The sequence below is a fragment of the Ictidomys tridecemlineatus genome, chromosome 10 (assembly GCF_052094955.1).
Source record: "Ictidomys tridecemlineatus isolate mIctTri1 chromosome 10, mIctTri1.hap1, whole genome shotgun sequence".
In the NCBI taxonomy this organism is placed as follows: Eukaryota; Metazoa; Chordata; class Mammalia; order Rodentia; family Sciuridae; genus Ictidomys; species Ictidomys tridecemlineatus.
This window is the reverse complement of record NC_135486.1, coordinates 117,312,448-117,339,556: the sequence shown is the minus strand read 5'-3', so window position 1 is coordinate 117,339,556 and position 27,109 is coordinate 117,312,448. Positions and strand designations below refer to the sequence as shown.

Sequence of the window (27,109 nt, the reverse complement as noted above, 5' to 3'; positions counted from 1 at the left end):
TGTCCATTCCCAGGTGGTGCCTACCCAGCCTTCACTGCCACCTTCTTCCTCCCAGGGACGCTCGGAACATGGCCAGGGACGTACAGAATACCTTCTGTGACATTGTGGCTGAGCTCGGGGCCATGGAGCATGCCCAGGCTGTGGACTACATCAAAAAGCTGATGACCAAGGGTCGTTACTCCCTAGACGTGTGGAGCTAGGCGGTCCCAGCCCCTCACACCCACAGACTGTCCCCATGACCATGTTCCTCACTCCCTCTGCCAGCCGCCTGGTGGTCTCTGCCTGGCCTTGCCACTGGAGGCAGGTCCACGGACAGGGCCAGGCCAGGCCTGTGAGGTAGCCCAACCCCAGGGCACATGGCAAGGGGGACGGGGTCCCACACTTGGTGACACCCTAGGCCCTCCGCAGCTGTACAGAAGGGGCCCTTCTCTCAGCTGGTGGCCCCCACATGATTTTGAATGAGTGTAAATAATTTTAAATAACTTCTGGCCCTTGGAATAAAGTTCTGTTTTCTGTATTTGCCTGATATTGCTTGAGCAGCCCTGGGGTGTCCCCTGGGCCTACACAGAGACCCCAGATACAGCAGGAGCCCAGCCTCCCTATGGGAGAATATATCCGTCAGGTCGCCTCTGCTTCGCTCCCTTTATTGAGGCCCTGGTGCCCAGCTCCCGCAGCTGGGGCCCAGGTCGTCCTCAGGGCCCACAGAGCCCACGAAGCCCAGGAGAGCAGAAGGCACCACACACGCACAGGGGTGCCTCCCACCCTTCTGCCACACACGGGTCAGAGGCCCCTCTGGGGCCAGCAGGTGGAGGCCCTGCTCACTCCTTCTTGCTCCTGCGCTGCTGGCTGTGGAACTTCTGGTGCACAACCCGAAGGGTGGTGAAGAAATTGCCCAGGAAGAGGAGGAGGAAGGGGAGGCCGCACATGAGCACCTGCAGGGGGCCAGAGTCAGCTGAGAGCCTGCGTGGCTGGGCCCTCCCAGCTGTCCCCCCCGGACGCTGCTCACCTGCCACTCCTTGCATTGTGGGTCTCGAGCCAGGTTAAACAAGGTGAGCGCATTGAAAAGCTGCCAAAACTGAGAGGAAAAGCTAGCTGAACTCAGCAAACCCAGGGCTGCCAGAGCGGGGATGACTCGGGCAGCTGGGGACACCCGTGCCACTTACATGACCGAAGAAAAGAAAAGGCAGCAGGAAGGTGAGGCCCCGCCACATCCAGGACTGGAAGCCCTCTGCAGGGAGAAGGGCCAGGGCAAAAGAACCAGGGACACCATTCAGGCCAGGAGCAGAAGGAAGGGGAAATTCCTGTCCCGCCCCCACCCCCGCCCCACAGGGCTGCAGAGCAGGGCCTAGCCGACTCACCCACGGTGAGGTCCATGGTGTGCCGCTCGCCCAGGGCCCGCAGGCGGTACAGGCAGCCACTCTGGTAGTAATACTGCAGGAACTGCACGAAGCCTGGGGAGAGCGGGCTTCAGAACTGGGCGGCAGGCGGGGTCTTCCTGCCCATCCCGCACATGCACACCTCCTGAGCTCGGGAAGCCCCGAGACACTCACTCTGGTACATGGAGAAAGACAGGAACTGGTTCCGGAACTTCTGGTACATGAGACCATCGGGCCTAAGGGGAAAGCAGAAGGCGGGCAGTGAGGGAGCCCAGGGTGCCATCTCTGGCCCTGTCCCAGCTCCCACCAGAACCAGGCCACTTACCACGTCAGCATGACGCCCGACAGAAACGTGGACACGTAGTGATGAATCACCCACCAGCCTTTGATCCTGTAGGGGGGAGCCACTGTCTTTCCTGTCCCTGTCCCTGCCTCCCACCCCAGGGCAGCCCTTGAGAACCAGGCCCACCCCTGCACACCGGGAGCCGTTGTTGATGAGGATGCTCTCACGGATGGTCAGCGTGCAGTAGTACCAGACCAGCAGGAAGTTGAAGGCCGCATCTGTCACCCTGGGGAGGAGAGGGAAGGCGGGGTAGGAGGGTTGGTGTCAGAGCCCAGGAGGGTGCGAGGTTGCACCCAGGTGGCAGAACACCCACCTGGAGTTGAGCAGGAAACGGCAGGTGAAGGAGATGAGGATGAGGATGATGGTGAGGTAGAGCTTGAACTTCTCGTACTCGTCTTTGTAGGCAAACCTGGGGACACACACGTATGGGGGTCCCCCATGCCCATGGGGGTCCCCCTTGCTGTGACCCAAGGAGGGCACAGGCAGGCACCAGAGAAGCCTGGAATCCCGAGGCTGAGCCAAGGGCAGTCAGGGCAAGGGAACCCAGGCAAGACCAGCCCACTAGCCACATACTTGGCCTGCTTGCTCAAGAGTGTCACGTTGACATTCCCCAGAACCAGGCTCAGGTACAACCTAGAGAGAAGGAGACGGGTTGAGAGGCCTTGGCCCTGGGTCCCCTCCACCCAGCTGTCTTCTCCATAACCCTGCATTAAGAGTCCTACCCTTGGGGTGCTGTAGGCCACCTCCACTTGGAGCCCAGCCTGCTCCAGAATCCTGACCTGGAGTACACCAATGTCCCCAGCCTGCCACGTCCTGTCCACGGCCTCCCAGCCTTGAGGCCTCAAGAAGCCTGGCTCTCCCACCCAGACCCCATATCCCCAATCACTCCTCAGTTCTGGGTGGTGGATCTGCTATCTGTATAAAGTCAACTCTTGTCACTGCCACAAGCTCCTTGCTATCTGGACCCCAGGAACCTCAGCTCTGAGTCCACTCAGGCCCTCACCATGACCATACCTGTCCTCCCAGCCCACGACAGCCTCCCTCAGAAACTCCAGCCTCTGGTTGTACTGTCCCCCAAAAGCTCTGATTCCCATTGGTTTCTTTACACCACAAGGACCCCTCCCTCCTTCCCTGAGGGCCCTGCATTCTGGTCAGTCCTTGTCCAGGCCAGGAGTCCACATGCCCTCCTTCACCGTGCAGCCACTTCCCTGAACCACAGCCTCCCTGTATTTCCATCACCTCCCAAAGAGGTTCATCTGTCCTCTGCTGAGGAGCTTCCAGGCGGGACAGCAGAGCAGCTGCCCTAACAGGGCTCCTGCTCCCGCTTAGACCCTGTGGACCTCCCCATGAAGGGACTTGCCTAAGGCTGCAAAAGAGCTTACTGGGGGGACTCTGATCACACCAGAGAAAAGCCTCCAGACCCGGCTGCTCCCTCAACCAGCTCCCAGCCTCTTGCAAACCACCAGCCACTGCCGGCCACCTGCACGACTCTGTGCCTCTGCATCCTGCACCAGCAAGGCCCACATGCACCCTTCTCTCTCCAGGCGCCTCCTCTGTCACTACCTGCCCCTGCCCGTGGACGTGCCCAGCTCTTTCCGACCGAGAGAGTAACAGGTGTGCCCAAGGCAAAGCCTCCCAGACACCCTCCTGACTTCTAGTTGATACTTTCGAGTGACTTCTCTCCTTCCACACAGCTATGCCAGCTCCCCCTTCAGCTCTCCCACCAGCTCCAAGATCAGTTCCCACCCCTCCCTGCCACCAGCTGGCTCTCCAAGGTCCTCTCCAAGCACTTCCCTCCCTCCCTTCCTCAGCCCACTAACCTGCTTCCCTGCCTTCCAGAAACCTCCCCCCATGACTTCAGCCTTCAGCCTCCTGGGGAGATTTGGCTCAGAGTCTTGCACTGGCACCCCTGAACTCCACCCTCTCACCCAGACCCCAAACCCTAGCCACTTCATTTTATTCCTGGCCTCTGCAGTCATCCACTGTTACCTCTCATCCTTGAAGACAGCTCAGCATCCCCCAGACACAGAAGCTTTCTCTGACTGCCTGGGCCGGTTAGGTGACCCTTACCATACTCCAACACCAGGTCCTTCCCCCACAAAGGGCCCATCACAGTGTGGGGACTGTGCTGATTGCTCTGGCTATGGCTGACTGAATGACCAAGAAGAGGCGGCATCTGGCCTTAGCCCCTCCCTCCCAGGAGTGGCGGCAGCTGGGGCTGGCCTGGGCTCACCCGTTCTTCTTGGGCAAATAGGCCTCCATGTCGAAGAAGAGGCCCTGGCGCTCCTTCATCTGGTTCTCCAGCTCCTGTGCGGCCCCCGCGGCCTCTGACGGAAGGGTGGGTTTGCATCTGCAGGTGGAGCCAGAGTCAGCAGGGGCAAGCAGGCGCCATGCCCACCCCAGAGGGGCAGAAGGGGCAGTGAGGCCCAGAGAGGGGAGAGACTGTGCTGTCCTCTAGGGGGCAGCACCAGCCCCCATGCCCCGCTGGCAGGTGCCCACCTCTTCAGGACGAGGGCCAGTTCCTGTAGCCGCTTCTTCTGCCGGGCGATGGAGCTGGTGCAGTTGTTCTGCAGCTTGGTCAGCTCCTCCAGCTTCAGGCGGTACAGCCGGTGAGTCTCCTGGGGTATAAGGGACAAGGTGCAGGCTAGCTGGGACACATAGGCTCACTGTCTCCACCAGGAACCCGCCTGTGCTCTCCCAAGGCACTCGCCCCTCAAGGTTTTCCTGGTCGCAGGACATCTTCCTGTGGTCCCCACCTCTCCACAGGCTCTCTGTCCTGAGTCTGGTTTCTAAGGTCACACAGGTCCACCTTCTGGACCAAGTGGGTGGCTTCAGGCCCTCTCAGTCCCTCCTGCCTACCCAACCTGCAAGGATGGGAAGTGTGTGTGTGTTGGGCAGGGGTGGAGGGGACAGTGGTCAGGCATCCACAGTGCCTTCTGGTAGGGCATTCTGGATGCTTTCTCCCAGGTTAAAGGTCATCAGGCTTCAGCCTTGCACCTCCTGCCCTGAGGCCAGTCCCCTCCCCTGCCTCAGCACCTTTGGCCTGGGGCTTCCCTTAGCACTTTGCCCTGGTGGGTGAATCTCAAGAAGGCGCAGTCTAGAGATTGGGCAAGAGGCAGTGTGGGGACAGCAAGTGGCTGAGGCCAGCGGAGGCAGCCAGGCTGGGAGACGTCTGCTCAGGACTCCAGGGAGAACACTGGTGGCAGCTGGCAGGGCTGCTCTGGGGGCAGCCATAGAGATGGGCAAAGGCAGGAATCAGGCCAGGAGAGGCAAAGGTCTAACCAAGTCTCCAACTCGGTCTCTGGGCCACCACACCCCCCTCAGACCCAGATATGTGTCACCTCTGCCCAGGCACAGTCACCACCCTCTCCTTCCTGGTCAAAGCCAGCAACCTCCTGCTGCCTGGGTCCCAGGACAGCAGGCCACATACAAACTCCAACCAGACAACTGCTCCTGCAGCTTCCCAATAGCTTCAGACTCCAATCCCCACCAGAGCCAGAAGGTCCCTGCAGGGTCTGGTCCCACCCACTGCTCCCCTCACTTTCCCAAGCAGCCACACAGGCCCACAGGGCCTGTCAGCCCTGCTCTCCCTTCCCCTATTAGATGCTGGCCCCACCTGGGACAGCCCCCCCATCCTGGCCACGGACTTCATCTAAACACCACTCCCCCATGGCACTCTGACAGGAGATGCTGAGGGTGGGAAAGGGATGTTTGTGGAGTGACAGATCCAGAATACGGGCCGGCTGGCTCGGACTCGGGCAGCTGCTCTCCTGGGAGAGGATGGGATCCAGGTCCAAATGCAAAGGGCGGGGGCGGATCCGGGGTCGCGTCTCTTTCCATGCCCTCGCGGGAGGTCGAAGTCACCCAGCACAGTGGGGTCCCGGCCAAAGCACAGTGGACTGTAACCGGACACTTGGGAGGGGCCATCTGGGGAGACTGGGACCCGAGGCCTCGCTACCCTCGGGAGCAACGCCAGGCTCCAGACCCCCGACCCCAAACTCCCGCCTGCCTGACCCAGTGCTGCCCGACCCTTGACCTCAGCCAGAGAGACGTGGCTCAGAGTCAATGGGTGGCGGGAGTGGAGCCTACCTGAATGCTCTGGAAGTCCTGCTGCAGATCTTCCCAGTCCCGCAGGCAGTCGCCCAGCGGGTCCGAGGGCAGGGGCTGCATGGCTGCCGCTCCGCGGGCCGCAGGAGCAGCGAGTTGAGGACTGCGCCGCAACCCCGGCCGGCCCAAGGCGCCTCCGCCTCCGCCTCCGCCCCCGTCCGCTTCCGGGCTCGCGCCGCCACCGCCACCAATGGAGAAAGACCTGGCGCGGGCCTCGCGCTGGCCCCGCCCCCAACAACAGCCAATCACGATAAGGGGCGGGGCCACGCACTGGAAGGGCGTCTTTAGGCCAGCTTGGTGGCTAAGGTGGCTGCGGCCCCTGGCCGGGGTTCCACCTGCCGTGCCAACTGCATGCCGTGGTGCTTCCTGCAGTGCCCCAGCCCGCGGTGCTGGGAGCAAACCAAGACCTAGAGAGGTGACACCGACCTTAAACACTTTTCGTCTTTGGGAAACGGCGCCTCTTGGTGGAAGGGATTCCCAGAGTCTTCTCTTGCTAGGATTTTTTGTCACCTCCTTTCTGCCTCCAGGCTCACCTCCACTGCCCTTCACATAGTCACTAGCTGCCCTTCCTAAAGCACAAGCCTAATTCCCCACCCTATCCCTGCCTCGCAGGAGGTCCCTTGCCAGACAGCAAGCTTTACAGCCATCCCAGGCTTAGTCCACCCCAGAATGACAGAGGGTGCTGCCTGAAAAGCTCTTCCCCCTCTGGCAAAGCCCACTCCTCCTTGAAGGCACCTCCCACATCCGGGCACCTCCAGCCCACTCTGGAGAGTCCTAGGAGGCCTTGGGCATGTTTGCTGAATGAACTTAGGGAAGCCCCTGCATTGATGGGCATCCTGAATGCCCCACCCGTCCCCTGGTCCCCTGTACGTGCCCTCTCCTAATCCTCAGGTCGTTCTGTGGTTGCTTCCAGCAATTGCACGGGGAAAACACCTCCTTTTAAGATCTGAGGAATTTCTAGGAACTTAGGTGCAGGGGCTGGGGGGGTACAAGTCTTTCCCGTGAACAGCAATGAGTGGGGGTGGGAACAGAGAAAGGCCATTAGTGCCAAGTGATAGACAGGGGTTGGGAGGGTCACAGCACTGGGCCTGGGCATGAGGCAAAGGGCCAAGGCTAGGCCTGGCATCTCTGGGGATGGGAGAATCCCCATCTATTTTCTTTTTTGTTATTGTTGTTGCTGGGGAGTTGAACCCAGGCCCTTGTGCATGGGAGGCAAGCCCTCTACCTGCTGAGCTCTACCCCAGCCCAAATCCCCATCAGTGGCTGGCTATTGTGACACCCTATGGACCAACACCGAGCACCTCCCAGGAAAGCTCTGAAGGATCCAAGTCACAGGGTGTGTATGGCAGCCCTTTAGGTGGCCAGAGGAAACTCTAGGAGGGCATGGGGTGTTCCAAGGCACCCAGGGATATGGGCTAAGCTGAGCAGATGCGCCTCCACAGTGAGTGAACAGGAGAACCGGTGCACGAGTCCGAGTGAGGCTGCAGGCAGCACAGGCCTTTTCTTTCCACACCAACCTGGGTACACATGCTTGCCCTCTGCCCACAAAGGTCCCAAGGAAGGTTCTTCAGCGCCCATCTCTGGGCCTCAGAGATTAGTATGGTGGATTGAAGATGTCTGTAACAGTGTCTCCAAGGACAATCTTTTCCCACTCCGACAGCTGAGTCACCAATCCCCAATTTGGACGCATGTTATTTTTGCACTTCTTGACATAGGCCCAGGACCTCTGTGAACAGAGAGAAAGGAGATGTCAGGACTGGTCATGGGCCCTGGGTCAAATCCAGCTCAGGAAAGATAGGAAGCACTTGCCCAGGGGCACACAACATGGTTTAAGAGCTAGATACCGCAGCAGCCTGTGATGGCTCCGTAGGGCAAGCAGTGGAGGGAGCTGGCCGCACCTTGGGCAAGCCTCTTGGCACTTCTGAATAGAGGGACAAATCATTCCTTTTTCAGATAGCTGCTGTGAATGCTGGGACAACACATGGGAACCTTCCACCAAGTGGGGTGAACACAACACACCCAAGGCTGGTGCAGAGAGGCTCAACAAAGGTTTGCATTGTCACTGGATGGGTTCCTGGAAAGGGGAGGAGGATGGGGTCAAATTCTCTGAAGAAGGAAGATTAAAGTTGCCTTCTTTCAGGGTTAGAAAGAAGGCGTGGAGCTGGTATCCATCCGGATTGAGGACAGGGGAAAAGCAAAGGGGGAAATGGTGAAACTAAGAAGAAGACTGCTTAAACCTAATAAAGACCATTTATGAAAATCGCCCTTGCTAACATCGCACTCAATGGAGAAAGATGGAGAGGTTCTCCCGAGAGGATCACTTAGAGGAACAAGGCGGGGGGGGGGGGGGGGGGGGGGGGGGGGGGGCACTTTCACCCCTTCTGTTAGAACTGCAAGGAGCTGTCAGAGCAATTAGGCAAGAAAGAAAAGACACCCAAATTGGAAAGAAAAAAGATTATCTCCATTGTTGAGGGCCACAGCTGAGTCAGGATGACGAATGGCATATTGCCAGAAGGGAGTGGTTGAGAGGTAACAGCAGGGAGCCATTGAGATAATGATGGTTATATTAAGCTGTGTATTCAATTGTATATTTGACCTTTACTGTCCAGGCAATAGGAAGGCTCTTGCTGCACTTTGGAGTTCCCATGGAGTTCTCTTGGGGTTCCGAGGGAGAGTGCACACTGACCCTGGTGGAGGGTGAGAGTGTTCCCGGGGAGTGTGTGTGGAGTGCTGGGAGAGTTCGGCAATAAAGAGTTGCTGTTTTGAACCTACAAGTGCTTCGTGGCATCTCGGTTATTTGTGCCCAGCCAGACTGCGGCACTCCTTGTGAAGATGACATTAATCTCATGTAGAAATTTCTAAAATCTTACACATCCAGAGCAAATGCATCCAGCGAAGTTGCAGGATAACAAAATTAGCACATCAGTTTGTTAAATTTCTACAAACCAACAATGAACAATTCAAAAAAAAATTAACAATTCCATTTACAATAGCATCAAAAAGACTAAAACATTTAACCAAAGAGGTGAGAGACATACCAAAAACTACAAAAAGCATTGTAGAAGGAAATTGAAGATGATACAATTAAATGGCAACATATCCAATGTTATAGAAAACTTACTATGGTCCAGATGTCCATACTGCCTAAATAACCCACAGATATAAGAATCCTTATTAAATCCCAATGGCATATTTTGTAGAAATAGAAAAATCTTAAAATTCCCCAAATTAAAAAAAAAAAAAAAACTTGTACAAAGAACCCAGTGTCCCATACATGCTAGGCAAGTGCTCAACACTGGGTTCAATCCTCAGTACCACATAAAAATGAATAAAATAAAGGTACTGTGTCTTTTTTCAACTAAAATGTACTGTGTCTTTTTTCAACTAAAAATACTATTTTAAAAAGACACCTTTCAATTGTGGTAAATTATACAGAACTTAAAGTTCACCATTTTAACCACCTTTAGGGCTATACAATTCCATGGTGCTGAGTATGTTCATATTACTGTGTAACTGTCACCCGCTCCATCTCTAGAACATCTTCATTTTCCCAAACTGATCCTCTGACCCCACTAAACATCAACTCCCCATCCCACTTGTTCCCTGGGTACATCCGTGTCAACTGCTATTCACCTGTCTGATTTTGATACTCTAGGTACCGCACACCAGGGGGAATCCTAAGTACTAGTCCTTTAATGACCGGCCTGCCTTATGGAGCAGTGTCCTCCAGGCCCACCCATACTGTGGCTCGCAGCAGAATTCTCTTCCTTTGCGAGGCTGACTCTTTCCTATATAGAGATGTCACATTTTGTGTTTCCTTTTATTTGTCCACAGACATTTGTGTCATTTCCACCTTTCAGCTATTGTGAACAGTCCTGCTGTGAACGTGGGTGTGCACATATATGAGTCCCTGTCTTCTGCTCTCTGACGTACATGCCTTGAAGTAGACTTACCGGATAGCCAAGGCATCTAGGCTGCAACTTCCTGAAGAGCACGCTGGGTCAATACTCAAAACCATGGTTATTCTTTACCCCTGCCCTTCCCCCAAACACACATGGGGAGTTTTCAGCTCCCACCCAAACCCTCTGAGACCAAGGACAGGCAAGGATCCCCTCCCCAGGGCAGGCCCCCAAGCGAGCCCTACCTGGGAGTCAGATGCCCAAATCTCTGTGGGTCTGCCTTAACAGTGCCCTCCTTCCTTCCCACCCCGGTGAGGAAGATTGACTTGGGTGCCCACTGAGGCCTGGCCAGTGCTGCAATTCTGTGACTCCACTCATTTTTCTTTGAACAAATCCAAACCAACCTCAGGGACAGACGGGCAGGAGGGGAGCCACAGAGCTGGTGCTGCCTCTCAGCCTGGCCTGTGTCCTATTAGTGCTGTATACAGGCTTTGGCCTGCAGCGTGGGGACCCATCCTTGGGTGCCACCTGCTGGGAAACACCCTGATTTGGAGTTCCCCTCCTAATTCTCCCCCTCCCCATCCCACAATTGGGGCCTCACAACAGTGCCAGGCCCTATTTCTCCCAGGTTTGGCCCTGACTCTACACCTAGGGTGGTTGTGGCCCAAGCCCGCCTCAAGGAACACATACCTGCAAGGACTCCTCTCTCCAGTGCATGAGGAAGGCCACAATAACGGCACAACTGCGACTGATGCCCCGGGTAGAAAAGACCAGAACGACAGAGCCAAGCTCCAGGTGAATTTCTGTAGAAGGAAGGAAGGAAGAGGTGGGCTTGTGCAGAGCCCTCTTCCCCATGGACCTGGAACCTGGGTGGCTGTCAGAGACTGGCCTCGCTGTGCCCGTAGTTCAAGCATGAGTATGGAACAGTATATCAAGCCTGGGCAAGTCTCACGACTTCCTCAACACAGCTTGTCTAGCAAATGGGGGGGGGGCCCTCAGACCTAGCTGGCCATTCAAGAGCTAACTGGCAGTGCCAGGTGAAACCTTTTCCTGGCTCTCCAGGTTTCTAGCCCAGTAAGCTGTTGCCAGTTGGCCTAATGCTGATAGGACCATGCCCCAAGGACACTCAGGTGCCAGCTGAGGCAATGCAGGGGGTGTGAATCCTGGCTCTGTCACTCACTGTTCTGTGGGGCTTGGGCAAGTTACTCTGAGCCACAGTTTCCTTATCTGGAAAATGGGGTTTTATTCTGCCCTATGCTGAGCACTAAATGTGGCGGCACACACCAGCAATCCTAGCCACCTGGGAGGCTGAGACCCATTGCCTGGCATAGAAAAGCCAGCTACAGTCACATAACCCCAAAGCTGGGAGCCCTGCCCAGGGAGTGGGGGAGTTTAAACTGTCATTGAAGGCTGGCCTGGGAACCCCAAGAACTAAAGATGAGCACACCACGTGCAAAACCAGGCTGTCAGAGCAGGAGAACTTTGGGATGATGAAGGCCGACTGCCTATTCACACACACGAGACTGAGCCATGCATCAGTGACAGGCTGGCCCAGAGCCACCCAGCAAGGTGGGTCTCTCTGTGCTGCAGACTCTGCCACCTCATGGTGGGATACACGGGAAGTCTCAGTCTCAGATCCTAGCTGAGTGAAAGTGGCAATGTGCTGGGCTAATAATGGGCACTTGGGCTCCATTGTCAGCCCCAATTGCTCAGGCTGGGGGCTGTGTGGTGCCAGCAGGCACTTCAGGGAGGGCCTCTGCCCTGACCCAGCCTTGCTCTCCAGGGACCTTGCCTTCCTCAGACAGTCCTATGCCTGGGAACGACCACACAATCCACCCTGAATGATTTAAGCAGCTGGTGGGTGTTGCTTTATGTGTGGCAGGAGGACAACAGGTGGCAGGGAGCTCACATGGAGCGACTCAGCAATCAGGGCTGGGAGGTTCCTAGTGTTCCTCCCTCCATCCACATCCTGCTGGCCAGACCTGAGGGTGCAGATGAAGCACCCTCAGGTCTGAAGATGCACTTCTAGGTCCTCCACAGACACGATCACATATGGTGGCCAGCACCCATACTTTCAAATAGCCTCAAAGGGCTATGGCAGCCTCACCAGGGCTGCTCAACCTACAACCTGGTACTTCTACTGGAGCCCACTGCTTCCAAGGGAAACACCACCCCCACTCATCTAACGGGAGTCCTGAGAAGCTGGACTCATCCTGAGTTGTCCACATTTGGCCAGGCATGTGCTGGCCCCTACCTCCTCTGTCCTCAGCATGAGGAGTCGAGATCAGGGATAAGCATATGGAAGAGGTACTGTCGTCCCTCTGCCTCCCAGGCTAATTGCTCCCTGGTTAGGGAAGGCTCTTACCAAGGAAGTGACAGAGGTGACGTAAAAAAGGAATAATCTTGACGTCTGGAGTATCTTCTATCTGGATGTGGAGAAGGTTGTCAGGGTCACCTGCAAAACTAAACATAGAACACAAGTCACCAGCACACAGCCCACTGTGGTGTCCCCTCATCTTCAGCAGCGGGTCCACAGGGGAAGGATGCCAGGAAGTAGGAATGGAAATAGTGGCATCATTTGTCTTGTTCAGAAGCTGAGAGAAAACTTTCAACATTTCACCAGTGTGATGGTTACTTACAGATCTTTTTTTTTTTTTTTCCAGTGCTGGAATCAAATCCAGGGCTTTGTCTACACTAGGCAAATGCTCTGCTACTGGGCTACACTGGCACCCCAGGCCTGCTGCAGAGACTTTGTATATTTTTTAAAAATTAGATCAAGAAAGTTCCATTCTATTCCTAGTTTTCCAAGAATTTTTTTTTTTTAATTATGAGTGGGACACAGTGGTAAACACCTATAAGCTCAGCATTCTGAAGTATCACAGGTTCAAGGCCAGTCTCAGCAGTTAAAAGCAACTGAGCAAGACCCTCTCTCAAAATTTTTTAAAAAATTGAAATTAAAAGGGCCTGGGAATGTAGCTCAGTGATAAAGTGCCCCTGAGTTCAATCCCCAATATTGAAAAGAAAAATTACAAATCCATAGTGAAGCTGGGTGCGGTGGCACTTGTCTATAATCCCAGTGGCTCCGCTCCAGAGGCTGAGGCAGGAGGATTACAAATTCAAGGCCAGACTTGGCCATTTAGCAAGACCCTGAGCAACTTAGCAAGACTCTATCTCAGAACTTAAAAAGGACTGGGGATGTGCCTCAGAGGTAAAGCACCCCTGGGTTCATTTCCCAGTACTGAAAAGAAAAATTAAGTATATAGTGAGAGCTGGATTTATGGCTCAGAGGTAGAATGCTCGCCTAGCATGTGTGAGGCATTGAGTTTGATCCTCAGCACCACATAAAAATAAAGTTTTTTTTTAAAAAAAGGAATGTATTGTGAATCTTAATAAATGCTTTATCTGTATCTATTGAAATAATTGTTTTTTTTCCTCTATGTTAATGATTTGGTAAGCTATGAATTCTCCAGAAGTTAAAGCAACTTCATATCATTGGAACAGACCCAACTTCCTCACCATGTATTATCCTTTCATATCTCACCATATTCAGTGTGCTAATATTTTATTTAGAATTTTTACATCTATATTCACAAGGAAAATTAGTCTATAATTTTCCTGCATTTTGGCATCTTAGGTTATGAAGTTAAAATTATGCTGGTTTCATAAAATAAGTTGATAGTTATTCTTTTTATTCTCTAAAAAGGAAAAAACCCCTTAATATTGACCTAATTTCCTCCTTAAATATTAAGTAAAATTAAATCACTGAAACTATTTAAACATGGAGTTCTCTCTGTGGAAATGTTCACTAGTTCTTTACACTACTCAAATTTTGTTTGATGTCAGTTTTGACGGGGAGTTTCTAAAATTTGTTCATCTATGTTTACCATAATAAAGTTTCCATAACACCTCTTAGGATCTTTTAGAGTAGGTACAGGACATGGGCTCTCTCTTGCTATCTGGTTATTTGTGCCTTTGCTCTCTTTGCCAAGTGTTTATTGATTTTATTAAAAAAAATAAAATTTGGCCTTCTTGATCCTCTTTTATTGTTGCTATTTCAATAATCTGCTTTTATTATCCCTTTGTCATTTGGGTCTAATTTCCTGTTCCTCTCTTAAAATAAATGCTTAACTCATTGATTTCTAGCCTTTTCCCTTTGTAATAAGTGTATTCATTCCTAGCTGTACATTTCCCTCTAAGCACAGTTTAGCTACACTCCACAAATTGATACATAGTATTTTCATTATCATGTATTTGAAAATATTTCCTAATTTCCATTGTGAGTTCTTTGCTTCATTGGCTGTTTAGAAAGTTATTTATAGATTTCTAGGGATTTTCTAATTACATTTTTAAATTAATCATCTATCTCAATCCCTCAGTGGTTGAAAGAAAGCTAATATAATTTTAATCTCCTGAAAACTGTTGATTATTTTATGAACCACATATTACTGATTTTTATATTTTATACATATATATTTAAATACACACTTATACATATATATGGATTCAGCAACTACAGAGTGCAACTTTTCTCCACTTGAAGATGTTTCCTTTTCCAGTCTGTTAATATGGTGCATTACCTTTGGTTTTCAATGTTAAACCAACCTTGCATTCCTGGAACAAACACAATTCGTCATGAGATATTATCATTTTTAGATATTTTAGAATCCAATTTACTAAAATTTTGTTAAGAATTGTTGTGCCTGTATTCATAGGGATATTTGTCTGTAGTTTCCCTTCTTGTAAAGTCTTTGTAGGTTTGAGTTTCAAATAATGATGTAATCTCATAAATGAGTTCTCTCATCTTTATTTTCTTTTTTTTTTCCTTTTGGTATTGGGAATTGAACCCATGTGACTTAACCATATGGCTCCATCCCCCACACTTTTTAATATTTTTTTAAAGACAGGGTCTCCCTAAGTTGCTTAGGGCCTGCCTAAGTTACTGAGGCTGGCTTTAGTCTCACAATCCTCCTGCCTCAGCCTCCCAAGCTGCTGGGATTACAGGCATACACCATCACACCCAGCACATCTTTATTTTCTTAAAGAGTTTATTTGAAATTATTATTTCACCAATAAAGGCATATGGGCCTACATGTTTTCTTTGTACAAAGGTTTTTAACTGTGAATTCAATTTCTCTAATAGAGAGATATTCTGATTATCTATTTCTTTCTTTTTTTTTTTTAATGGTGCTGGGGATTGAACCCAGGGCCTTGTGCATATGAGGCAAGCACTCTACCAACTGAGCTATATCCCCAGCCCTGATTATCTATTATCTAACTGAGCTTGACTCTTTCAAGGAATTTGTTCATTTACTCTATATTTTCAAATTTATTGGCATAAAGTTGCTCATTTTCTAAATTTTTTAATATATATTTTTAGTTGTAGGTAGACACAATGCCTTTATAATTTTTATATGGTGCCGAGGATCTAACCCAGTGTTTCATGCATGCTAGGCAAGCAATCTACCACTGAGCCACAACCCCAGTCCTTCTAAATATTTTTAATTAAAAACTTTGAAATAATTGTAGATTCATATGCAGTCTTAAGAAATAATAGAGAGCCCTGTACACTCCACCTAGTGTCCCCAGCAGTAACATTTTGCAAGACTATAATATAATATCACAAGCAGGATACTACGCTGATATAACCTGTCAATCTTATTCAGCTTTCTACAGTTTTACTTGCATCCATGCAGGTGTATGTCTGTCTGTAGTTCACTCTATTTATAGAGTTATTGCTCACGTAGGTTCCTGAATCTCCCATAGGTCAAGAAATACCAAGGATCCCTTTTATTGCTTTCTGATAACCAACATGCTAGAGCCCTTTCCCAAGTCCTGCCAACCACTAATCTATCCTCTATATCTAAAATTTTGTTCTATTAAAAAACGCTATATAAATAGAATATTGTAAGTAACTTTTCAGATTTGGTGTTTTGTTTTGTGTTCAGCATCAGTTCCATAGAGATCTAAGCAGGAGATCCAAGTTGTGGCATGTATCAGCAGGAGTCTTCCATGGTACGTACACACCACAGCTTTTCAAACTACTTAGCTGGACAATTGTTGTGAATATAGATGCACAGCTTTTGGTATAAATGTAAGTTTTCCTTTCTCTGGGATAAGTGCCTAAGAATACTTTTTGATATTGGTAGGATCTATCATGATGGTCTCTCTTAACTCAATAATATTATTTTCGTCTTCTGTCTACTCCAATCAGTTTGATAGGATATACCAATTCTATTGATTTTTCAGAGAACTTTTTTTTTTTTTTTTGAGAAACAACTTTTGGCTTCATTGATTTTCCTATTTGTTTTGTTTTCTTTTTCATTTGTTTCTATTCCTTATTATTTCATTCCCCCTGCTTACTTTTTAAAAATTTTAAAGTGGAAGTTCCTTGATTTGAGGTTCTTCTTTTCTAACATAGGCATTTAGGCTGTAAATTCTCCTCTAGCATTGCTTTGGCTGCATGCACAATTTTTTTTTTAAGAGAGAGTGAGAGAGGGGAGAGAGAGAGAGAGAATTTTTAATATTTATTTTTTAGTTCTCGGTGGACACAACATCTTTGTTGGTATGTGGTGCTGAGGATCGAACCCGGGCTGCACGCATGCCAGGCGAGCGCGCTACCGCCTGAGCCATATCCCCAGCCCCTGCATGCACAATTTTTTAAAAATATTTATTCATTTTTTTTTTTAGTTTTCGGCGGACACAACATCTTTGTTTGTATGTGATGCTGAGGATCGAACCCGGGCCGCACGTATGCCAGGCAAGCGGTTACCGCTTGAGCCACATCCCCAGCCCAACATGCATAATTTTTGACATGTGTTGTTTATATTTTCATTCAGTTCAAAATAATTTCTAATTTTCACCTCAATATCTTTTGATACACATGCTGCTTAAGTGTGTTATTTCATTTCCACGTGTTTGGGATTTTCCCCAAATATCTGTGTTATTGATTTCTATTTTAATTCCATTAGGGTTATAGAACATAATTTTTAAAACTTTAATCCTTTTAGGTTTAATAATGTTTGTTTTGTGGTCCAGAACAGGGTACCCTGACAAAAAATATTCCATGTTCTTATTGAGAAGATATTCAACAGTAAGAAAATATTCAACAAACAGTGTGTGTCTTATATAAATGGTACATCTGTGGTTTTCAATCTGTGCTAGACTTCAAAACTATGATCTCTTGTTATTGTATGCAGCCTTGAACTCCACTTCTCCAGGAGTTCTTAGTGATTAAATAGGTGATAATTATAAGCAAAATTCAAAGCAATTGAGTGCTGATTTAAAAAGATTACTTTTGGCTGGAGGTGAGCTGTACTAAAACTTTACAACAAAATGTCTGAAGGAAAAAAAGGACATTAATTCATCTGTATCTTACTGCTGGTAAGCCTAGAAGTAAAGAAACATTGGTAAATTGCTCTGACCCTGATGAGTTGTTAAACTGAGATCATTGTTGTTTATGCATGCAGATGTTAACTGGAAGTTATATATGCATAAATCTTTTCTTCCTGGATTTGGCAGCTATGTATAATTATATTAAAATGGTTCTAGCATTTAAAAAAAGATATTCAAAGACTAGAAGAACATTACTAATTTTGTGTGGAATATCTTACAATTGTCAATTAAGTAAAGTTGGACAATTACATTCTTCTAGTCTTTGAAATTATAACCTATCTTCCATTTACTTGTTGTAGCAATTATTGATATGCTGAGATTTCTGATTATAATTGTGGATTGTTGTATCTCTTTCAGTTTTTTAACTTGGTATTGAACCCAGGAGGACTCTGCCACTGAGCTACATCCCCAGCCTCTGCTGTTGCAAGGATCACAGGTACGCATCACCATGCCTGGCTAAGGAAACTAAAGGATTTAGAAAAAAGAGGGCATCAATGATGGGAAAGACTGTTCGATAACAAACCTAATGTCATGAGTGATGTCAACTGCCTATGAATTCATCTAAAAATTCAAAAAGATCTGAGCCAAAAAGCAAGTTATTTCCTAATTTGCTTTTTGGCTAAGATCTTTATAATGCCAACTCAAAGTTGGATATCTATAATATAAATGAGACTCCTTTCCATTTCTGTCCAGATGAAGTAACAAGGACCAAATTTACCCCCCCACCTTAAATAACTGAAATAAAACATATAGAACAGGGTTTTTTGAACAATGGCTAACTAACAACACAGGACAGTTTTCTCAGGCATACAAAAGCTGAATGAATTCATCATCAACAAACGTGCACTACAAAAAAGTTAAAAGAAATCTTTTGGGCAGAAAGAAAATGATACCAGATGGAAATCTGAATCTCTATAAAAAGAACAAAGACCACCAGAAGTGATAATTATGTAGATAAATATAAGATACTTTCCCTCTTGTTTAAAAATCTCCTCAATAATCAGTTAACGATGTGTTCTATAAACTCTAAAGCAACTGCAAAAAATAAAAAATATAATGAATGAAATAATAAAGGAAAAATAGAATCATAATAACCCAGAAGAAGACAGAAAAAGAGAAAAATGGGAATAAAGAAGAGACGAGATCAATAGAAAACAAATATCAAATGATAGATTTAAACTCATATCAACAATCACATTTAGTCTAAAGATTTCAGTCAAAAGGCAGAGATTATAGATTGCCTAAAAAAATGTACTTCAAATATAAAGTAAAAGGATGTAACAAGATATTCTAGACTGAGACAAATTTTAAAAATCTCTAGTTGCTATATTATTATCAGAAAAGTCATGGGCTGGGGATGTGGCTCAAGCGGTAGCGCGCTCGCCTGGCATGCGTGCGGCCCGGGTTCGATCCCCAGCACCACATACCAACAAAGATGTTGTGTCCACCAAGAACTAGAAAATAAATATCTCTTTCTCTCTCTCTCAAAAATAAATAAATAAATAAATAAAAAGAGTTTATTATTTAAAAAAAAAAAAGAAAAGAAAAGAAAAGTGAGACTTCACAGCAAAGTACACTACCAGAAATGAGGGGAGTCATTTCATTATGAGAAAGTGGTCAATTAATCTAGATTCTAGATTCTAGAGAAAAAATATTCTTTTTTAAAAAAATACTTATTTTTTAGGTGTAGATGGACACAACACAATGCCTTTTATGTATTTATAAATAGGGCTGGGGATGTGGCTCAGTAGTCAAGTGCCCCTGGGCTCAACCCTCAGTGTCACAAAAAAAAAATTGTCTTATTTACATAGGCTCTGCATATTTCTTAAATTTATTCCTACGAATCTTATAACTTTTAGGGTTTTTTTCAGAGAGAGAGAGAGAGAGAGAGAGAGAGAGAGAGAGAATTTTTTAATATTTTTTTTTTTAGTTTTTGGCAGATGTTTGTATGTGGTGCTGAGGATTGAACCCGGGCCACACACATGCCAGGTGAGCGCACTACCACTTGAGCCACATCCCCAGCCCCATAACTTTTAGTTTTTATTGTAAAGATGGATCTTTCATCTTTCATTGATGTTTCTACATTCATAAGTTGAATTTATTGATTGGTTTTATATGACATTTTTAAATATTTAGTTTTTAGTTATAGGTGGACACAATATCTTTATTTTATATTTATGTGGAGCTGAGGATCGAACCCAGTGCCTCACGCATGTTAGGCAAGCGTTCTATCTCTGAGCCACAACCCTAGCCCCTTTATATGACATTTTTGTTATCAGATGCCTTGCTGAATTCTTGTATTATTTCCATTTTGATCAGGAGCTGAAAGCAGAGAATTCTAGGTCTTGGTGACCAGGACCAGATACAGTCAGAAAAGAGGCTGGCCAGCAGGGCTAGTGAGGGCTTTCCTGCACAGTGAACAAGGATAAGCCTGCATGGGCATGTGTGTCCTGGTACCAAGGCAATGCCAAAGCACAGAGGCATTTCTCACAGGTTCCCGAGACAGGCCAAGCAGAGTAGAGCAAGATGCTTCATAACACCATGTTAAAGACCTGGAAAGCACCACTCATGGTGAGGTTCACAGGACGAGTGTGAAGAGTCAGGGGGCAAAGGATGCCAAAGCCACGCGAGGCACAGGCGAAGGCCATGCTAATTCTGCTCCAGTTTGTGTTGGCTAAGAGCCCTTTCAACTCTACAAATGCATGACACTAGGAAATGTGTATAAATAAATGATACCCTTTAAAAAAGTGTCTCATTTACTTACAAGGGTCCCATCTCCATGGAGACATTGATATGTGCTTTGATTTTCAAATCCTTCTGCACTTGAGGGTCACAGGCTTGACTGAAATTTCCCAGAAAGATCTTTCCAGGAATTATTTCAACAGGATATGGCTGAAATGCATCTAGTTCCTGGAATGGGGAAAGAGAAGGGCTGCCGTGAGCATGGGCTCTCTGGAAGGGAGCTTTTCATCTCTTGAAATCTCTTCAGCAGACAGTGGATGATATGGAGATCTGGACTTTCATAAAGACTGGCAAATAGCAGCTCACATGAGGAGAGAGAGGGCTGTCCCATCAGGACTGGCTACAGCATCACGATGCCATACTAGCTCTCAGCACCACTCCATTGCCCTCCCTGGCAACCATTTGCACCTGGTCACATGCACAAAGGCTGGAGTTGAGGACCTTGTGGTACAGAACTTCCACAACCCAGAATGTGTCCAATTAGGGGTGGGGTGGGGAGGAACAGAACTTTTATTACAATGGGGGACATCAGAATTTAAACACCTTAAAGACACACTCAATAAAACTCTCCACATTGTGCCTATCTGCCATTAGAAAATGTGTTCTGATAAAGGAGGCGAATGGTCAGTTGGGCAGAGAGGAAAAGACAACCACTTAAATTCAGGGTCCATAAATGTGACAGAAAATTTAACTGCAGCAACATAAATAGAACTGAGGACATTATGTTAAGTGAAATAAGCCAGGCACAGAACAGTGAGGTCCACATGGTCTCAATCCCAGGTGGACTCTGAAGAAGCTGATCTCAGAGGTGCAGAGTGAAATGGCAGTTATGGGGTTGGTGGGGTTGGGGGTGTGGGGGAGGGGGATGGGCAGGTGGGCAAAACTGATCCATGTGCACTAGTTACAGCTGAAAAGGAGCAAAGGGTCCTAGGGTGCCTCTGTACAGTGGTTGACCACCTAACTATAACGTGCTGTATATTTCAAAAACCTAGGAGGAGTTGGATGTTTTTTTGCCACAAGAAATGAAAAATATTCAAGGAGAAATATGTTTTATTTGAATTAAATATTATATAATGCATACATTGTATATCAAAATATCACCTAGTATGATTTTTTTAATTTTATGTATCAATTAGAAACACACAATTTAAAAAATAATTTGGTTTCTTTGAATCACTAAGAAACAGAGGATTATTTCTATGTTTCCCAAAGAGAGTTCTAAGAAGCACTGTCCCCTCACAATGCATCATGAAGGAAGGGTACAAAGGACGGAGGGTTGCCAAGGTCTCGGCTTGGCACCAGAATCACGAGCCACCACACACCTTTGTAGGTTCAAACAGCAATTCTTTATTCCCGCTCTCACACCGCCTCCACACAGGTCCAGGGACAATCCCAATCTCCCCCACAATTCAAGTCCTAAATACTTTCTCTCCAGGAGAACTCAGCGGGAACTCAGGCAGCAGGCACGCCCTACTCCCAGCAGGAATAATCTTCAACCTCCAACTTCCCTAAAACTCCTATTGTCACGCCCTAAACCCAAGGACAGGGATACTTCCTGCAAGATACATCCTAATCCTGGATCCACCCTGGTGATTGAGCAGGGTCACCTTTCTCAAACACACAAGCAAGGTCGCAGCAAATTTCCAAGGCAAGTCCATTTAACATGGGGTACGCTGGCAAGGATTTCGATGCGTCATTCCTACTTGGTAATGGCCCTCAGCAGAGTGTGCCCACAGCTGCGCTTGCTGGTCCTCTCTAGGAAACTTGGTGTCCACCAGCAATGGCCAACTAGAAGAGGCCCTACACAAAGAAACCTGCCCTCCCTGCCACCAAGCTCCCCGCATGCTCTGACTTGCGCCACTTCCCCGTCATAGCTCCAAGGGAGACCTTGACCTGTGTGATTGGTGGTCAAAATCTCTTCCATAGTCTTTTGGTACCAAATCAGAATCAGAAGTAACGACTTAAATACCTCGGGCTACGTAGGACAGATACTATATAATGCTGACTTCCAGTACTAATACTGACCCAAGTTAAATAAAAGGGGTACCTGTAAAATTATAGATATTGAAGTTATGACCTGTTACTCCCTCTTTAAGTCTGATGAAACTGGCTTGCTGGATATTTAAAACCAAAACCTTGGAGACCAAAGGCAAGGAAGTAAGAGGGCCAAGGAAAAAGTAGCCAATATTTTGGACCTTGCCCTCTAAGGTCAGCCAGGACCTGGAGAATGATATGACCCCTCTTTGGTCCATGTAACTCCGGTGACCTGGAGACAGAGAGGACCCTATAGAACGGGAAGCCAACCAGTGCACATTCAGCAAAGAAGAGGGTCATTGGAGGTAGAAATGTCCCTGATGCTTCCAAGATAAGCCATATATGGTCAGACAGACCCCAAACCATCCTGGCAAGTGGCACCACTGGTAGAGGAAAGCTAACGGAGTCAAGAGCCTTCACACATGTCCCCAGGAGTGATCCCTGAGGAATCTCAGCTGGCTCTTAAGAGTAGATAGGAACAGGGTCAGTTTTGGCCAACTTGGTCTTAAACACCTAGCAGGAGAGTATAGCCTAAAAGCACAGTCCTACCTGGATACTTAAATGTAAAAACAATGGTTTTAAAAATGTAACATAAGGGCTGGGCTTGTGGCTCAGTGGTAGAGCACTTGTCTTGCATGTGTGAGGCACTGGTTTCAAGCCTCAGCACCACATAAAGATAAATAAAGGCATTATCCATCCACAACTAAAAAATGAAAAAATAAATATATATTTTAAAAAATGTAACATAAGATGTATATTTGTGTCAACCCTTCCAAAAGTAAGTACAGCTGGAGGCTATAAAGGAAGGATTCTTGTGTGAGAGTGAATAATAGTAATGATCGTAAGAGTCCCAAATTTGTCCTGAGTTAATTTGAGTCTGATTTCAAAAACCTACAAATATTCCTAACGTCTGTTGATGAACTGATCCATTTTTCACTGATAGTTTATGAATTACAGTCCTCATGATTTTCAGAGACTGGATGAAATACTAATTGCTTTTGTTCTAATTATTTACAAAAATGTAATGAATGCTTTGCTTTTTATTGTTGTCTTGGCAAGATCCCTGCCTTATGTATACCTTGTCCAGTCACCTGCCAACTACCACTGTGGAACTCTGGACTGTTCTGATGCTGAATGCCCTAACTGTCCACCCCCCACACCTGACAGAGAATAAGGACTTTGGGTTACTTCCCCCAACTTTGCCCCTGTTCAGCAGTAAATAGCTTGGAGATGTTGTCACCTGCTTTCCATAGAAATGGAAGCTAGAAATTGACAGTTGGGAAATGTAACAAGAGTTCACTTGATACTGTGACCATATCCCTGTGGCTTTGAAATTTATATATTTTTTTCTTTTCCCTTACCTTCTCCTTCCTGACCTTCTCCTCCCTGATCTTCTTTTTTGTTTTTTGTTTTTAGTTATACATGGACACAATGTCTTTATTTTGTTTATTTATTTTTATGTGCTGCTGAGGATTGAAGCCAGTGCATCACATGTGGGAGGCAAGTGCTCTGCCACTGAGCCACAAGCCCAACCCCTTCCTGTTCTTATTTTCCCTAACTTTCTCCTTCCTGATCTTCTCCCTGATCTCTCCTCCCTAAACTCATTTTCTCTGAAACACCTCTTTAAAAGCCCCCTGTTCCTACTGATGGGCAAAATCACAGCCTTTGGGACAGCAGTCCCCTGTGTTTTTCCTTTGCTAGCAAAGCAATAAACCTTCTTTTTCCTTTTTCTCAAAAAAAAAAAAAAAAAAAAACCCCTCAGGCTACCTCCCTTTCAGCACCAGTCCCTTAGAGCCCTGGGAACACAGCATGTCATGTCCCTCCTACCCCAGGTGAAGCCACTACAAGCCACGCCCCAGAGCCCTGCTGACTTCTCCCAGGGTACCTGGCTCACTGGAGCCCTGTGACATTCCTATAATCCCACTAGAGAACAACCTGCCTCAGTACCCACCACATGCCTCATAACTCTCTTGCTTCCTGCAAACCAGCCTCCCTTTCTGTGGTTACCTGAGTTGAGCTGGGAAGAGGGTGTGGCACAGATAGAAACATTTCATCTTCTCAAAGCATGCACATTAATACCAGGTAATAAAACAGAAAAGATATCTCCATTGAGCAGTCTGAATGGAGCCTGCTGTCTGCCCCACAAATTGTCCCCCAGGGGCTCCCCACTGCTATGAAGCACACCATGGCCCACCTGTCACCCACAGTAACACCAGGGCCTTCCTCCTGTCTCCAGACTCCCTCATATTCTCTAGTTGAGCAATGCTGCCTCCTAAATGTCCTCAGACTGTCTTTCTTCCCTGCCTCTCATCAGGGCTCCCCAAATCTACTCTGGCCCACTGATCTGCTTCCCAGTGAGCTTCCCAAAGTATAATGTGACTATGCCAACCTTCTGTTGGCACTGCTCAGTGGCTGGCCCTCATCTGCCTCTCGCAATGGACTGTTGAAATCTGTCAGTCCCTGAGCACCTCTGCTCAGAGGGAGCTCTTACTGAAGGAAGGTCACCTACCAGCACAGGGCAGTCACTATAAGCTGCTCCATCTAAAGCGGAAGGCAATCTCAGAGCCCTAATACTTGGCCACCACCTTCCCTCAGAGAAGCAGCTCCTAAGGGAGCATGGGGACACCCCCACTTATGGTAAAGAACATGTAGCAAGTAGAACCTTCACCTTTGTTCCTAAATTGGTGGCAAAGGTCCTATGACAGGGAGAGGCAAATGCTAGGCAACCCTATTCTAAAGAGCCACAACTAAGCAGGGTTACCACTTGCTAACCCAGCCCTAGCTTCCATAAGCCCCTCCCCTCCAAATCTAGGAAAGTCACTGCACACACGTATTAAAACCAACCATACTTCATTTTAAAGTGCCATTCTTTGCATGTCAGCTACACCTCACTAGAGCTGTCAGTAAGGTGTGTGGGGCAAGTTATTAGCAGCAGAAGCTCAGAGAAGACACCAATCTCTCCATACCCTGAAAAGCCAGCAGAGGGAGGCCCCCAGAAACAGGGAGCCGCACTTGGTGGGAACTTGCTGAGCCCAAATCCTAGGTGCCGTTACCTTAAAGGAGGAGAGAGGACATCGGGAAAGCTTGTGTACACACCCTGGGTTTGGAAACAGGTCTGACCATAGCCTGCTGTCCTGCCTTGTCACACAAGCCCACTGAGCAGCAGAGCGGCAGGGCAGGGAGGGTTGTGGAAGGTCTTCAGTGCCCCTTTCACCACCAGCACACTCCCCTGTGGATCAGGCCAGGATTTAGAGGAAGAAGATGGGCATGGTGGGGATCAGGGCTGCTCAGTGATGGAAGAGAATTTGAGAGGGAACCCTGGCAGAGGGTAAAAGGGTCACAGCTGGCTCACTGGGAGATCCTCAGCAACAAAAGAGGCAAGGGTAAGGCTGTGTGAGGCCCCAAGAAACCCAGCAACAGAGGCCATGAGCAGCACTCAGAATCAGACTGGATTAGAGTGAGAACGAGCCCATTCACCAGCTGCCAGACACAGAGGATGAACTCCATGCTGTCACCAATGGCCTCTGCCTTTCCTGGACAGCGATGAAGTCACGATCATGACCTGGATGCCACCAGTTCATTTCCCCAGCCTGTTCTCCTCCATCTCCTCCCATCCCCTGTTCTTCTTCCTCCTCCCCTGCCTTCCACCCCTTAGTCCTCAGCCATGCTTCCTGGCCAAGCTAGCCTCTGTTCAGCCCTCTGCCTCACCTGGGGCATCCAGATGATCTTCTGGGTCCGAAAGAAGTGGTACAGGCCTGAGAAGCGCTGGTATCCCCCTTTCAGGATATGCACAGGATTGCGGGTGAAGTTGCTCAGCCGTTTGCCACACTCCACTGCAGGTCCGAGCGCCAGTTCTAAGAATAGACACCAAAGAGGTGACTGTCCTGCGTTGTGCTCACCATCTGTCTAGACAGCCACTCTGTCTTCTGAAAAGCAATTATTTAGGAAGCCGAAAAAGGATAAATGAGAAGAATGTGACAATTAAAATTTTAAAGGCAACTTTCCATCAGGTAAGCTGTGTGTGCATATATATATATATATATATATATATATATATATATATATATATATATACACACACACACACACAACATATGTGCGCCACATGTTGTACACCAAACAATTCACCCATTTAAAGCATATGATTCAGTGATTTTTTTGTATAGTCAGTTGTGTAACTATTATCACAATCAATTTTAGCACATTTTCATCATCCCTAAAAGAAACCCTGTATCAGTCACTTTCTTGTTACCCCCAAATTTGCAGCTTTGGTTACTCCAAGCTCTATTTATCTAATTTTTCCACAGATCATGTATTCTGGACATTTCATATAAACAGAAGCATGTCATTCACATGATGTGTGTTTATTTTCTACACTTGCTATAGTCTCTTCAGCATTCATCTCTTGCAGATGTATCAATACTTCAGTCCTTTCAATGGCTAACATTCATTGCACCACATGGATTTACCACATTAGTTTTATCCTCTCATCTGAGGATGGATGTGTTATTCCCTCCTTGGGCTACTGTGAATGATGCTGTGCGAGCTCATGCACAAATTCTCATGCAGATGCCATGTCTTTGGAGTATCTATCTTAACTCTTTGAGGAAACATCCAACTTTTTTCTGAAGCAACTTCACCATCTCACACTCTGGCAGGCAATGCCTGAGGACTCCTTTCTCCACGTTCTTGTCACATGGCCATTCTGGTGTATGAAATGAAATTTCACAGTGGTTTTGACATCAATTTAACTTTAATCACTTTTGCTGATCTGCAGGATAGACTGTATGCAAATCAGATATTTGGGACTGGAATTCTGCATAATTAAGGCTAAGCCAAAATACTTGGATCCAGAACAGACCCAGAAAGAGTAATGTTGGCTAGCAGGCTTGGGACAGCCATCCAGAAGGAGTCGGGTATGAACTCTGACTTCTATGCTAAACTTTAGATCTGGGAGACAAGGACACTTCCAGCAGGGACTGCTCAGGACATAGTGGCCTGGGACCTGTCTGGAGAACTATATTTGGAGGACAAGTCTGGAGTCTGTAACCAGGCTGGGACATAACCTCAGTTGTCAAGATATGGGCCAAAGCCTCCCATGGGTCTGATTCAGAAGTCAGAGTCCAACCAATGGGTCATGTGATGCCCGTCATGACTTTTCTGAGCCACAAATGGTGGCGGGTCAGAGGACCCCAGGAAGCTGTAGAGTTTCTCAG

At 47.6% G+C, this 27,109-nt stretch overlaps 3 protein-coding genes and 1 long non-coding RNA gene across 13 annotated transcripts in view; 2 read left to right on the top strand and 2 right to left on the bottom strand.

Annotated features, from left to right (window-relative positions):
- Positions 1-517, top strand: part of Por (cytochrome p450 oxidoreductase) — a 51,772-nt gene extending 51,255 nt beyond the window's left edge. For all 5 annotated transcript variants that reach the window (XM_021728577.3, XM_013360067.2, XM_021728578.3 and 2 more), the window contains one exon: positions 56-517. In XM_021728577.3, coding sequence (XP_021584252.2) covers positions 56-200 — 145 coding nt within the window. In that variant the 3' untranslated portion in view covers positions 201-517. The remainder of the gene's footprint in view (positions 1-55) is intronic.
- Tmem120a (transmembrane protein 120A) lies at positions 499-6,002 on the bottom strand. The gene is made up of 12 exons (XM_005328510.4): positions 5,809-6,002; positions 4,219-4,337; positions 3,953-4,069; positions 2,293-2,352; positions 2,033-2,128; positions 1,856-1,945; positions 1,702-1,767; positions 1,551-1,612; positions 1,359-1,451; positions 1,164-1,228; positions 1,007-1,075; positions 499-932 (listed from the first exon to the last, which is right to left on the bottom strand). Exons 1-12 carry the CDS (start codon positions 5,887-5,889, stop codon positions 819-821), a joined length of 1,032 nt encoding a protein of 343 aa, XP_005328567.1. The 5' UTR covers positions 5,890-6,002; the 3' UTR covers positions 499-818.
- A 66-nt stretch (positions 6,003-6,068) lies between these two features.
- Positions 6,069-8,151, top strand: LOC120887475 (uncharacterized). Of its 2 annotated transcripts, none has more exons than XR_013426876.1 (3): positions 6,069-7,162; positions 7,780-7,875; positions 7,967-8,151. It is a non-coding gene; the product is annotated as an uncharacterized LOC120887475 (long non-coding RNA). The 2 variants fall into 2 exon arrangements; XR_005730740.2 differs by having other exon boundaries at positions 6,070-6,241.
- Styxl1 (serine/threonine/tyrosine interacting like 1) overlaps positions 6,104-27,109 on the bottom strand; it is a 60,317-nt gene continuing 39,311 nt past the window's right edge. For 4 of the 5 annotated variants that reach the window (XM_078023872.1, XM_005328595.5, XM_040277988.2 and 1 more), the window contains 5 exons: positions 25,602-25,747; positions 19,882-20,027; positions 12,091-12,188; positions 10,416-10,528; positions 7,303-7,552 (listed from right to left, as the gene is read on the bottom strand). In XM_078023872.1, coding sequence (XP_077879998.1) covers positions 7,421-7,552; positions 10,416-10,528; positions 12,091-12,188; positions 19,882-20,027; positions 25,602-25,747 — 635 coding nt within the window. In that variant the 3' untranslated portion in view covers positions 7,303-7,420. Of the gene's footprint in view, positions 6,234-7,302; positions 7,553-10,415; positions 10,529-12,090; positions 12,189-19,881; positions 20,028-25,601; positions 25,748-27,109 lie in introns of those variants that run through there. The other variant, XR_005730739.2, reaches the window with a different exon arrangement.